General features: G+C 44.8%; 1 protein-coding gene across 1 annotated transcript in view; it reads right to left on the bottom strand.

The window, feature by feature from the left end:
• Positions 1–1,707: 1,707 nt before the first annotated feature.
• FAM81B (family with sequence similarity 81, member B) overlaps positions 1,708–14,781 on the bottom strand; it is a gene marked incomplete at its 5' end in the record, with an annotated part of 23,015 nt that continues 9,941 nt past the window's right edge. The window contains 4 exons of the mRNA XM_010137590.1: positions 1,708–1,814; positions 4,972–5,167; positions 7,160–7,295; positions 10,843–10,949. Of these exons, the coding sequence (XP_010135892.1) occupies positions 1,708–1,814; positions 4,972–5,167; positions 7,160–7,295; positions 10,843–10,949 (546 nt within the window). The remainder of the gene's footprint in view (positions 1,815–4,971; positions 5,168–7,159; positions 7,296–10,842; positions 10,950–14,781) is intronic.

Below are 14,781 nucleotides of genomic sequence, written 5' to 3'. Positions count from 1 at the left end.
AGGAAGGCAGGAAGGCAGGAAGGCAGGAAGGAAGGAAGGCAGGAAGGAAGGCAGGAAGGCAGGAAGGAATGCAGGCAGGAAGGAAGGAAGGCAGGAAGGCAGGAAAGAATGAAGGAAGGAAGGCAGGAAGGCAGGAAGGAAAGAAGGCAGGAAGGCAGGCAGGAAGGCAGGCAGGCAGGAAGGCAGGAAGGAAGGAAGGAAGGAAGGAAGGAAGGAAAGAACGAAGGCAGGAAGGAAGGAAAATAAAGCAATACTTCTGTCTTCTCTGTTTCAGGGTTAGACTCTGAAGGTGGTCCTGACATTTTTCTCTTTCTTTTTTTCTTTTCTTTTCTTTTCTTTTTTTTTTTTAAACCATGAGCTTGTAGAAACATCAATATTCATCAGTAACATTGTTACTGATTGGCTCTTTTGGCTCTCCCGGAGTTACTGAGAACCGTAGTATCCAGGGTGCTTTGTTGGGGTATCAAAACCGCTGAGCCACAGGAACTGCTGGTTCACCAGCCGCATGGGCAAGAAGAGCTGGCCTCAAACAAAACAGAGGCAGGTCACCTGTGACTTTGGTGGCTGTTCTTTGTCTTTTACAAGATTTGGGTGATTTCTATGGTGTTTTACTCACCAGAGAGAGTTTCAACATACCAAAGTCCCTGCCTACAGGAGCAAGGTGATCAATTGCTGAAGTGTCGTTCCCTACTAACTTCATTGGTTGGGTTTCAGCTGAATTCTCGGAGAAACCACCTGAAATCCATGGCTTGAGAAACCTGCCTTTCCATAGAGCAAAAAGCACAACAGACCTGAGATAAAGATCACGGAGGGAGAATTATCTGAGCCCTCTTGAATTTTATTCTCTGGGCTTTGTGGATACAAACGGATGGTAGAAATTCAGGTTCCTATTGCCTTGTGACTTTCTTTTTTGGCCTCCCTGCGGAAGAACTCCTATTACCTTCTGTTGGCAAGTTGTCCTGATGTTTCTTTTGCCTACTTTCAGAGTTTTCCTCCTCATTTCCAGATTGATTTTCTTGATTTTTGAAGCAAAACAAAATCCGCAATGTCAGTTAAACACCACTATGAACCACCACTAGCTTTTATTCAATCAGAGAAGGTGAGAAATAAACCTTTTTAGTAATGCAGCTGCTAATAATCAGCTTGCATTTTGTCACCTGTACCCAATTTATTGGTTGTTTTTAATCATCCAGTAACTTATAATAGCTCCAAATCACACATCATTCACAGATATTCTGATACTAGTTTTCATCACTGCAGCTGGAAGTTACTAGACCCGATCTCAATAGTTATATCCATCTAAAACCAACACAGCTTATGGTGATGATAATAAGAATGATGATGATAATAATACCACATTTAATAAAGGAGGACTACTTTTATTCAAGCCCTTTAAATACTACAAATACTTCAATATGAAATCTACTGGCAAAATTTTAAGTCAATCCTTAAATTTTCAATTTTCTTCAATGGTGAAGCACTCTATGGTAAAATTGGTGTGAAGATGACTGTTGGTGTAACAGAGGAGTTATTTTTATGGCTGCACAATATCATAACTAGCAACAACATCCTACAGGGACAGGAGAAAACAAAACCACATGCGTCTAAAGGCTGCTTCTTCCTTTAACTCACTTCTTCTCCCCATAGAGAGCACCCGCAGGAGGGACAAGGCTTGCTCTTGGTGTTCAGTCTTTTGGGAGGTCACTTTCATTGTACCTTTTTCATGTCTTTCTGAATTTTCTTTTTTTCAAGTTTCAGCTTTGTGTTCTGTATTTGTTTGAGCAGCTCCAGAGACTCATGAATGGATTGGAATCCTGGTAGAATAGTAGGAAAAATTAATTAAATATCAGTTGCTTCCAATAGGTTAAAAGATTCTCATTTTTCTTTGAAAAGGTTTCTGACCCATGTTGAATACAAAGCACAATAAATCCAGTCTGCTTCATCATTTTATTGAATACCATGGACGTGCATTAGAAGCTTGGATTGCAAGCTCCTTGCTGTAGGAATCGCATCTTCCAACACACTCAAAAGTATCAAGCATGATTGTGCATAGTGGTGAATTGCAGTTAACATCAGATTTGGGGTCTGGGGTGAAGAAATAGAATCACAGAATCACCGATTCACAGACTGGTTTGGGTGTGAAAGAACCTTCAAAGCTCATTCAGTTCAACCCCCTGCCGGGAGCAGGGACATCTGCAACCAGAGCAGGTTGCTCAGAGACCCAAGGGCCAACCTGCCACCACCTGCAATGATGCCAGGAATACCACCTCTCCGGGCAACCTTCACAGCAAAAAATTTCTGCCTTCTCTCTGGTCTCAATCTCCCTCCGTCAGGTGAACCCATCAGCCCTTGCCCTGTCCCAACAGTCCCTCTCTGCTCCAGGCTGAACACCCCCAACTCTCTCCCCTGTCCTCCCAGCAGAGGGGTTCCACCCTCGGGTCACTGCTGTGGCCTCCTCTGGCCCCGCTCCAGCAGCTCCGTGTCTCTGCTGTGCTGAGGAGCCCAGAGCTGGACCCAGCCCCCCACGGGGGGCTCCCCAGAGTGGGGCAGAGGGTCAGGATCCCCTCCCTCGAGCTGCTGCCCACACTGCTGGGGCTGAGCCCAGCACACAGGTGGCTTCTGAGCAGTGAGCATCCGTTGCCGGCTCCTGTCCAGGTTTACCCCCCAGCACCCCCAAGTCCTTCTCCATGGGGCTGCTCTCCATCCCTTCATCCCCATCCTGAGCTGATAGTGGGGGTTGTCCCTACCCAGGTGCAAGACCTTGCCCTTGCCCTTGTTGAACCTCATGATGTTCACATGCACCCACTTCTCCAGCTTGCCCAGGTCTCTCTACATGGTGATATATTGTGTCTGTCTTTAAAACCAAGGATATCACTAGCCCTAAAGCATGTTGTTCTTCCACTGGCCTTTGAAGTTTTTGGTTGGTTGGGATTTTACAAGCCTGCAGTCCTCATTTCGAGTCAAACACTCTGTGTTCCCACCAGACACTGACACCATTGCTCTGCAATCTGCCTGTCGGATAGTGAGGTCATTCTCTACAACTCCCTGAGTTGTAGCAACTGTAAACAAGAATTACACTTCATCTGCGATGGATACTGTTCTATTGTGTGCCTCTGGGAAAACGGTAGCGTGGCTTCACTGGCTGAGTGTTTGTGCATCCATATACAGGTGTATAAGAAGAAAGACGGGGTGCACAGACACACTTTTTTACAAAGCAGAGCTACAGAGCACCTGATGCACGTTTTTTTGACCACTGTAGAGCCAAATATTGTCAGTAAAGATTGGAGAAATAGAATTGTCAGCTGGTCTCACCTTGGTGTTCCCAGATTGCAGTAACTCCCAAATAAAAACCTCGTAGTGTTTTACACATGTCCAGCGTGTCATGTGGGTGTTAACTTGTGAGCAAGCAGGTGGCCTCACAGTGGGTTAAAATTAATTCTTCTTTTTGTTTTTTCTTAAAGTGTTTGTTGTAACATGGCAGTTGATGACATGGGTTTTGGGGTTTTTTGTTTTTTGGAAGGGTTGTTCAATACGGGGTTGTTTTATCACTGCTGGAGTCTAGATAGTTTTCAAGAAATGACCGCATAGTGCTTAGAATTTCACCAATTCCAGACACGTCTCTGATTTCCAAGATGCTGAAACACCAACAGCTGCTGAGGCAGCCCAGAGGGTGCCTCTGCACCCTTTGCGCTCCTCCACACCTCCTCAGTGGCCTCTTTTCCTTTTTTGGTGGGGTCCAGCCCCCTTCCATGCGAAAGACCAATTCTTGGACCTGAATTTGAACACAAGCATGGCCAAAGTTCGGTATGAACAGATCTCTGCTGTCATTAATTTCTGCAGGCAGGAATCTGAAGTGAATAACTCTCACCTTTCAGCACCAGAATCTTTTATTCCAAAATTTCTTAGCCATGACTTCCTTTGAGACGCAGTCTGCGCTCACTGGGATGATCTTGTAGACAGCCAAGCCTTCCCGTGTTGAGCTCCAAGAAGACCTCAGCTAATTTAGAGCTTGGTTTGCTACTGCCTTGGAGCTAGGCTTGTGGGTGGGTTGCAGCTGGAGCTGAATTAAAGAGCTGGGGTCCTCGATCACAGACATCTTGGAAGATGAGAACCAGATGCTTGAGTTTCAAGTGAGAACATGTAAGATGTGGAGCCTTTGTGTAATGATTTTCAGCCATCTGTTCCCTGAGAGGGAGGGCTGAGATGTTTTTTTGGATCGCCTGATGTGCCTACTGTGTTTCCATGTTTAGCTGCAAGTGGAGGGTATGACAATAGATTAGATTTGAGTGACACAGGATAGGTTAGAGTGGGTAAAATCTTCCTTGTGAAGGCCACGTGCTTAGTGCCGGGTGAGAACCATTCTAATTGCTGCCAAGACAGCCAGAATCATCTCAGGTTGGTAAAGTAGCTCATGCTCTGTGAAATTCATGACTGCAACTATCCCCATATGAAGCAGTTGCCCTGTATCCAGCGATGGGATTTGCTTCCCTCTTCGCTTGCACAACGTATAGTCTGTGTTGGGTAGCAGTAACTCCTCCCAACGCCTCCCAGCTCCTCTTTTTCCACCTGCTCTTGGTTGAGAATAGGGAGTAAAGGATGGAAATGGTACAAAACCATGAAACAGGATCTCGGCAGCAGGATCTGTGCAAACTCATGCCTGCCAAAGAAGGGTAGGGACCTTGCTAACAGGAGAAAGAGGTGCTCTATAAAATCTGGAAAAAAGGTTGTGAAATTGCCCTTTAAATGGCCTTACCTTGAGCCTCTTAGGAAGAGGAAGCAACCTGTGTGCCAGTGTCATGATAGCTGTTGGCGAAGACAAGTGGGCTGACCCATACACCTCTGTATATGGGGTTTGGGAGAGAGAAATAGTCATTTTAATGTCTTCAGTCTTTACTGGAAAGTATTTTCTGGAGCAGCAAGTTACTGTGGAAATTTATTTTAGAAATACATCACATGAAAGCCCATCCTCACCTGATCTGTATTCATTCTGGATTTCCTCAAGTTCCCTCCAGATCTGACTTTCCAATCTGGTGATTCTCGCATGCAGGTTTTTTTCATCACTTTTCATCTGGTTCAGCTGCTTTTCGTATTCCTGTGGTTTACCCATTTGTTCTAGTTTTAGTGACAGAAGAAGGAGCTTTTCTTCGACTCTTTCTTCTGCTCTTTCCTTTAAACACATAACACAGGTTTATGATAAGACACTTCATGTATGGCCAAGATAACCCGCCTCCTGCCAACCATCTGGTCAAACTAGTCTTGCTTCCTAACCCCATATGTGACAGGACATGATAAATGCAGGCAAGGTCTGGCACCGCAGAGGGTGTGTCAGTCCTCTCTTTCCCAGTAACCCAAGGGAGCTGGGGCTGGTCCAGGACAAAGGTGCTTTTTCGATTTTTTTTTTTATTCATTTATTCATTTAAATACAGTGATTTGTTGTCACATTTTGCAAGGCTGGCAACTCAAACAACCCATTTCAGGTTACTTTTACATGCCTGTTTCAAGCTGAACCTTTCCAGCCCAAGGGGTGCAACGCTGTGGTGTGAACCCAGCTCAGCTGCTGGCAGGGACAGGGAGGCTGAGCCCCGGAAGAGCTGACTAACCAAGGGGTGGCAAGCAGTACTCTCCCTCTTCTGAGCTCCTCACAGCTCTTGGAGGCAGTTCTCTCTCCTCAGAGGCATGCTCAAACCTGAGCTGTGCAGCTGCCCACCCCTTCCTTGGTCTTCAAGTTGCACTGAGCCCACTGGTCAACTCCAAATCTCGTCAGTATGGTCAAAATCCTCTGAGCTTCTTTGTCCATTGCAGCCAAGGGAGTCTTGTGGGCCCCAGACAACAGCTCTGCCTCCCAAGGAAGATGTTTGCAAACCTGGCAGAGCTGTTTGAACCTAAACAGAGTTTAGCATGGTGGTGGAACACGCTCCGACCTTACAAATATTGCCGTGTACTGCAGGTAGCTGATGAATGAGTCAGCTCCAGGAACAACCGAGCTGCTGCTCTGCACATAGCCTGCCAGACCCATCAGCTCCCTGTTCACACTGAGGTTTCCTCCAGTGCCCAGGGACTGAGCTGTGCTTCCACTGAGATGACATACAGAGGACCACCATGCCTCTGTGTACATGTATGTCTACACAGAAAATTTCAACCTATTTAAGTATGTTTGAAAGCTCTAACTCCTGTTAATGCTGTATATTTCGGCACATCAGTCTCCCTTAAGAGTAACTCCCTTGTACTCCCTTAAGGGAGAGTAACAACATACATTGTGTGCAAAAACTAATTATAAAAAATATTAGTGGAGGACGAACATTCAAACGGTAACTTTGAGATAGCGCTGACAAGTCAGAAATGTTTATAATATCTTTCTGGCCACACTAAGTGTTGGTTGGAGTATGAGAGATCATAATCAGGTAGAATAATTGGAGATTAAAGATCGGGAACATATTAGTTCCCAGCAGCTTCTGAATCTGGTCTTTGATCAGCCGCCTCCATCATGTTTCGATTGGTTTTGAGCTCTGAAGTGGAATGAACTGCGCACAGCAAGAGGAAGAGCTTTAAAAGCCATGAAGGAATTAATTGGAAGGCATTGGTCCCATGCCAAGTACTAAGTGCGGCTGTGGAACTGAAAGACACTGCATCCTCCGGCCACAGGATGGTGGGGGCTTGTCTGTGACCAAAACCAGGCAGAACTGGCACATACGATCCCTTCCTTTTTGGAGCTTGATAATGAATGGAACTGGGTGGTGTTCAGTGGTGCTACCAACGCAGTCTGGGACAGGAGAACGTCATTGTCGGGTACATCTCGGTCACACAGGTATGAAGTGGCAACATAATCAGGGGAGACTTTATTTCTTAGGATGACCAGAGCATTGTAGGAGCTCCATTCTTGGAAACAAAAATCACGTGGATGTGGCTTAAGCCCTAATTTGCCGTTGCCCCTGTTTGATTAAGAGGTTGAACCTTATGACTTCCCAATATCCCTTCCAAAATAAATGAATCTATGAACACATTATTTCCATAACTCCTCATTTTGCTGGCCATGTCCTGAGGCACTCGGTTTTGTGTTAGATACTGGGGGTTTTGTGCAAGGATCAAGATGATGGGAGCTTCTTGCTCCCAGTCCTAGGAGGGCTGGAGTTCACCCCAGTGTCATCCCGGAAAGTCTTACCAGTCTTTCCTTCACCGAGTTAAGCAGCTGATGCCTATGCTGGGCTTGATCTTCTTCAGATCGTGACAACTGCACTTCTGTCCACTTCCGATGAGTCTGTATCTGATCCCTGAAGTCACTTAGAATGCTCGTCAGCCTAAAATTATGGTTATTATTTTAGTAACAGGACTATGGTTTAGTCAGTGTTACGGGGGAGTCTTGAGTCACTTGAGTAAATTGTTTAAATCACCCCAATAGCTACCTAACAAGCCCTAAGCTCAATTATTTTATTAATACTTACCTTTAAGGCTGTACCTACGTGCCAAAATATGATCTACTTCAGGAAAATATCTGTGGGCTCAAAAATGTTAATTTCCCATTTGATTTAACTCTATTGAAAGTGGATGAAGAAACTCCACTACTGAACATTGCACTGCTGGGCACTGGGGAGAGCCGCGAAATCCTGTGTGGGCTGAAAATTAAGCTCATAAGGATAAAAGAAGTTTATAAGAGAGTGCAGAGTTGCCTTTGAGGCAGCAGTTGGATAGAAATGTGAAAGCCCACCCAAAGGGAACAGAGCCAGAACCCCGGAGAGACAGGGAACCGCGGGTAAGAGGGATGAACAACGCTGCTGGGGTCAAGTTGCCAAAATGTCAAGTTAAAGGGAACAGAATGGTTTAGATTTTGCTTTTCTTAGGTTGCAACACGTAAACTACAGCATGAACCGTGACAAGAGGTGAAGTAAAGTCCAAGCTGCAGACACACATACAAATTTTCATGCTTATGACCTGACTGTAGGAGTGTCACAAAAAATTTTAATGTGATTATTAATGTCTAACGCCGGCCTGATCACTTGAAATGTATTTAGGCCCCAGCTGGGGTTCAAACCAACAAGCAAGGAGCAGGATTTCATAACAAGACCTAATGCTTGGGACACATCTAACATTCATTCTTGCTTTTCAAAAGAGTGAGTGAAAGTGGGTTTTATAACCAGTAACTGATAATAGCACTGTATCAGCCTGACGAAGTGATAATTACCACCAGCGGTCACTGTGAATGTGTTAAAACAACCTGTCCAACCTGAGCACAGGACAAGAAGGAGCCAAGAGCTTCTCTCAGACCTCACACTTGTCTAGAATAACAAGAATTGCCATCCAACCCCTCTCTGGATGGAGACAGCTCTCCATGGAAGCCATGGCTGCCTGCTCTAAGGTCCTTGTTGACGCCTGCAGGATCTTTCCACCCAAGGATCAGTGGACAGGCTGGTCATAACGGGAGTCACAGCTCTGGCTGCCACCAAAGGCCTCACGCTGTCATTTGTGTTAAGATTACTGAACAAATCTGGGGAATAACACTTAATGGGTGAAGATGCATTAACCATGAATGGCAGACTTGAAGGTCAGCTTTGTTCAAAGGCTCAAAACCAGACTTCAAGCAGCTGGCAGCTGGCATTTGACTTTGCTTCGTTTCCAGAGTTGGAAAAGGGAGAAGAAGGAAATATTTCAACCTAAAAATTAATTAGTTGAGACTGTGTTTAGGCAACTTAGAAAATGTTTAGTGAACTTTGCTTTGGGAAGAACGACAGAAATAATTGACTTTTTATGAAGTTATTTAGCAAATACTGAAAATGATTGCCATGAACCACACTCACAATCACGTGAGGTTACGTGGCCTCTGTGGTTCAAACCAAATGACCACAATTGTCTCTTTGTGATGCAAATCCTGCAAACAACAGCTGGTGTGTGGCTCTGCTGAGGAGGATGAGGGTGGCTGGGGCTCGTCTCAAGGGACGTGCTTGACAGGGACAAGATGATGATTGATTGATAATACAATTATTATTAATGATGTTTTATAACATTAATGAGTTCTTACAATAATACTCTACCATATTTTATTTTAAACTTCCTTTGTCTAACATCCCTCTTTCACAGAGCTTACAAAAACACATTTAGCAGGAGTGAAGCTTCAGAGGCAGGCGATTACCCATACTCTTTGGCCCAGCAAAGCCCTGAAATATTAATAATTTGTGGATATTTAGTAAGAAGAGCTGCAACAACTTTTTACATGTGAAAATAGATCCATTTGCAGTGGAATCGAGTCTGTGCAGTCAAAACACAGCTACTTCAACCTAACCAACCCCAAGAGATAAACACTGAGAAGGGCCAAATTTCTGAGCAAGGTACAACTCTTTTGAAATCCTGAAATACATTTAAAATTCATTCCTTTTCCAGTAACAATATCAGTTTGTACTTTTACAATAAAACTGCCAGCCCGCAGTCAGTGATGACTTAGTCCCAGACATCTGCATGTCAACTGACAAGGTAACTCTGGGCTTAAAAGCTGATATACACATGCCAAGTTTTATGTGGAAGCTACAGTCTGTTCCAGAAGTTAAATTTATTTCAAGTCTATAAGAAGAATACATAAATCTGTTAGGCTTTTAGAGGAGCGGTATAAAAGGAGACAGACATTCCCCAAAGGGCATGCTGGTTTAATTAAATTTTATATTAATTGGAATAAAATCTCAATGTTTAGTAAATAAGTATTTTGGAACTTACGTTAAATACACAATCTCAGTGTCTTGAAAGCCACCGCTTCTCAGGCTTACTATTCCTGATGACAATTTCTGTAACATCTCATCAACTTTGAGAAACTCAGCATTTACTTCGATTCAGTTTTCCAGTTTCTATCTTTTCTGGCATAGTTCTCTTTTTCTTTACCTCTTATTTTGATTTAATTTCTTGTCCCTTTGACATCATCTTGATCTCCACCATTCGCCGCTCCCTGTCTCCCTGTTCCTCCCTCCCTTTTGACAGTTTTAATTCATTGCCCACTTTAGACGTTATTTCCCCATTCACCCAGTTCTGTTACCTTTTCCCTCCAGAAGGACTTTCTTCTCTTTAAAGTTCTAACGTATTTTTACTTTTGAATACAATTCAGATAAAATCTTAATTACAGTAAATCTTTATTCAAATGCTTCACCATTTTAAGGAGTGGGACTATTGCCATTGAAATATCGTTATAGCAGGATTGTTATAATTAGATTTTCAGTTATTTGTACTTTCTCTGCTATGCAGTTTGCTTTGTTCTGGATATGGATACCAGATACAGTTGTTCATTACATCCTTCCCTGGAGCTCCCTCCTCTCTAAAACTCATTGTGATTAAAATGGCATCTAAAAATACTTCTGCAGCTAGAACAGGACAAGAACACTAGGTAAGAAAGAAACAAATAAATCACAAATCCTTAGGGACAAGAGGCCGTGCAGCTACTTCAGCCCGGTGACCACCTTTCTTCATCAGCAGCACTGCTGCCCCAGGCGGCTGCCTCAGAAATGGGCAGACAGCGCCAGTGCATAAAGACAATGTCCTGTTCTGCACACATGGCAAGTCACAAATTGGCCCAGATTAGAACGATAATAGTGTCTTTGTATTTGGTACCTCCCTTTTCAGCATGTAAAGTTAATTGTTTTCATACCTGTCTTCACGCAGGGTGGCATTTAGTGCCTCATTTTAACAATTAGCTCGTGAGGCAATATACTTTCATTATGTATTTTCATTATTTTATGTGATAGATCTTCATTAATCTTCTCTCAGTGTTTTGAACAGATGTTAATAATGGGTTCTGCTGTTTCATGGCAACCTTTTCATCACACTAAAGCATTCAGGGTGAATTATCACAATGAAAAACACTCCATCACCTACTTGAAATCTAGAAGTTGCAATTCATGGTGTTGATCTCCCTGGACTGTCTTTAAATTCGAGCTTTGAGCAGAGTTGGAAGTCTCTATCTTGCCTAACAGCTGCATGACCTAATGAGAATTAAACAAAGAAAGCTTTTGTGAGCCAGCCGATGAGCACTTATGTCTGCAAAGATGGAAAAAAACAGGTAAGATCAAGGTACAGCCTCCCTGAACTTTTCTTGTAAATAATAATCCTTCAGTAAAAACTGAAAACTTGAGCTCAGAGTCACCAAGGCTGTAAGACCTGCTGAAGCCAAAGTCTTTGTGGATGCAGATCTCACAATTATGAGCACGAGTAAGAACATACTTTTTATTTGAACAAGGCACTGGGTGCTGCTCAGATCTCCCCAACAGTGGCAGAAACAGAGGGGTAAATCCTTGAAACCGTGGGCATGTGGCAAAATGCTGGCTGTCCAAGACCTCAGAGCATCCCAAGAGGAGCGAAGAGAGGAAAGACTCTCCTGCAATGATGGATGCTTTGGTCTGTGCAGCACAAAGATGGTACCTGGGGGACCTCATTCAAAGAATCGCTCTGCTGCCAAGTCCAAGCTGGGGTGTGCATTCGTGGCTCTGCACAGCCCTATGTCCTCTGGGCTGTGGTATTGATGCGTGGAAAATCTCCGCAATCAAAATAGATTGTGAAACAGGTATGTTTATTGTGATTTCAGCTCTATAGAGTTGGGTGCAGCGAGGGTCACGTACCCTTAAGGAGGCTTGCACACCACACCGTAGCTTTGGCCTCTTATTTAAAGCAGTAAAACGTACATATTCAAAGGATTGCTCAACCGCCTGGTACATATGTATTAGACTCTCCCGCTCCTGATGTAAATTAGGTCTCCTCCCCTTTGCACATGTGCAGTCTTCTTGCATGTTACAGGTCACACAACGTCATGCATCGCATGTCTCATTAACTCGGACTTATGCCTCCCCTGGGAGGAGAAAGTAATATTCAACAGTCTATTAAGCATGCGCAGTTCAGGGAGGGCTAGTCGTTATCTTTTTGTATCCATGACTCAGATCCAGTTAAACGACATCCTCCCTCATGGCTGTAGAGACAATAGTCTTCTCCTCTTTATCTTGTCCCAAACAATGAGGCGTCAAGTGATAAGACCCTCTGCCTAAGCCTTGCATTCTTCAAGTGCAAAAGAGCGCTGGTGAGCAAGGGCGGGACGTAACACTTCGTTTCCTCTGTTTACCTAGAGCTTTGAGCAACTCAAAGGCAGGCAAAAGCATTTTTAGCAAAGTTAACTAATATTCAAACCTGTGGATATTTTCTACTTTCCCAACTCAGTATGACCCAGGTACCAGAGACTCTCACACAGTTCTTTGGTTGGAGATACCCCTTTCACAGGATTCTTCCCTATGGGGGTGAGGGGAAGAGAGACTGCTTCACCAATTCAACCCAACGGCTGGGAGCCCTCAGCTGGGATGCAGAGAACAAAATGGACTCGTGAAATGAAGCCAAGCACCGAAGTCCCGCAGGAATGGTGAATGCTCTCCCTTGGTAAGCCCAATGGTGAGATCTCTTTAGGCCCTACAAGCAGGAAAAGCTTGAAACTTCCACCTAACAGCAGTGATTTCAGCCCTTAGAGGGTCTGGCAAGCCAGCGCCCTGAAGTGCATGTCCATCATCTGCACACGTCTGACTTCGCACATCACAATTGTGGCAAAAATGTGATGCCAAGGGTTCCCAAGGCATCAGCGACGCAGTGTGGTAGAGTGGTTTGGAAACACTGCGGATGCTTCGGCAGCTGCATCCACTATTTCAAGAGAAGTTGTATGTCCATGGGCCTTTGGAAGGTGGAGCGCGAGCAATTCAGAGACCGGAAGCCACCAGGAACCTGTTTCTCACATGACCTCACCCTCCAGGAGTTTTCCCTGTGCAACCTGGGATACATTACTACCTGCTGCAAGTAGATGCTTGGTCTTGAAGGGCAGTCTGGTGAGAGGGGTGAGGGATTCAGCCTGCCTTCCCCCAGTTAATTAATAAATTAAAGGGGATGTGAAATCCCAGCAGTTTTCTTCAGAGATTTTACATAAAACGAGTGTGAAAAATTCCTGGTGAGGACATGCCACTGCCTGCGTGGTAGCCATGGCATGTCAATGTCAAAAATGTGCCACTGCAGACTCATTGTGTTGACTTGGTACCTTCTTCCTTTACAGCAACAGGTGACTTCTTTTCAGAAACTCTTTCCTTTCTTCTTTCCTTCAATCATGTGAGAATATTTTTTTCCCTTTTGAGCTGAGGAAGTTTCTTCTGCATCCTGCTCCATGTCTACCCTGACTTACATGCCCCATCCCTGCAAGTACTCAAGGTTGAGCAACCTGGTTTAGTAGAGCAAGTGCCTGCCCATGGCAGGGGGTTGGACTAGGTGATCTTTAAGGCCTCTTCCAATCCAAACCATCCTGTGATTCTATGATATTTAGAAGATTTTTTGTACTGTTTCAGTGACTGACACACATCCTCCTGCTCCCTTTCCCGTTTCCAGTTGAAGAAGAACATTTTTCATAGGTGTTCAAGGAGGCAAATGTCAAACCAGCGTTTTTTAACAGGATTTCCTGGAGAAGAGGACTTTGGGTACGCAAAGTACACCATGACTGGCACTGTGCCTTGTGCAGCAGAAGATCCAGTTGAAATACAGTAATGAGATTATATTCGACACCAGAACGCATGAGAAATTGAATGTCTGACATGTCCTCAGTTGTGGTAAGTGCAGGCAACATCCAGATTAGAGCAGGAACAGAGAGCCATCATAGTGCTGCTTTAGAAAGATGGATTTTCCAGTAATGTTGGATTCTTGTAAAATATTACTACTAAAGCTCTCAATCCTGCTAGAGGCTCCAAAACTGCTGCTGATCATGGCAGCCTCTTGCCAGGGAAGGCCAGCTATAAGGAATGGCAGGCAGTAACCGTGGTTAGCAGCCATTGGGCTACACACTCCATGGGAAAAAAACACTCACAAAATACTGTTTCCCCAAACTTTTTTGGTGTTACGGTTTAAAAAGCCTTTGAAATACCCCCAAAATTTGTATGGAATTAGATATACACTATTAGATGCCTCCCTGCCACCACATTAAAACTAAACAAAACCCAGCAGAACTAGACAGCCTTTTTAAGCTCCTTTTTACTAACTCTCATTTTCAGAAGCACTTGAGTATAAATCACATTGAGAAACAGTAATGGGCCATTTATGATCTGAGGATCTTCAAATCCTAGTATGTTTTTACTATCTGTTATCATCCCACATCTATTATAAACATCACTACAACATGGAGATCAGTGATGAGTGGTGTCCCTCAGGGATCTGTACAGGGTCCAGAGTTGTTTAATATCTTCATCAATGACATAGACAGTGCGATTGAGGACACCCTAAGCATGTTTGCAGATTATACCAAGCTCAGTGGTGCAGGCAACACGCCTGAGGGGCAGAATCCAACCAGAGAGACCTGGACAAGCTGAAGAAGTGGGTCCACGTGAACATCATGAGGTTCAACAAGGCCAAGGGCAAGGTCTTGCACCTGGGTAGAGACAACCCCTGCTATCAGCTCAGGATGGGGATGAAGGGATGGAGAGCAGCCCCATGGAGAAGGACTTGGGGATGCTGAGGTGGGTAAACCTGGACAGGAGCCGGCAACGGATGCTCACTGCTCAGAAGCCACCTGTGTGCTGGGCTCAGCCCCAGCAGCGTGGGCAGCAGCTCAAGGGAGGGGATCCTGACCCTCTGCCCCACTCTGGGGAGACCCGCCTGCAGGGCTGGGTCCAGCTCTGGGCTCCTCAGCACAGCAGAGACACGGAGCTGCTGGAGCGGGGCCAGAGGAGGCCCCAGCAATGCTGGCAGGGTGGAAGCCCTCTGCTGGGAGGCCAGGGGAGAGAGTTGGGGGTGTTGAGGCTGGAGCAGAGA

This window comes from Buceros rhinoceros, unplaced genomic scaffold, assembly GCF_000710305.1.
Source record: "Buceros rhinoceros silvestris isolate BGI_N320 unplaced genomic scaffold, ASM71030v1 scaffold14026, whole genome shotgun sequence".
Classification (NCBI taxonomy): domain Eukaryota; kingdom Metazoa; phylum Chordata; class Aves; order Bucerotiformes; family Bucerotidae; genus Buceros; species Buceros rhinoceros.
This window is presented reverse-complemented; position numbering and strand designations above follow the sequence as displayed.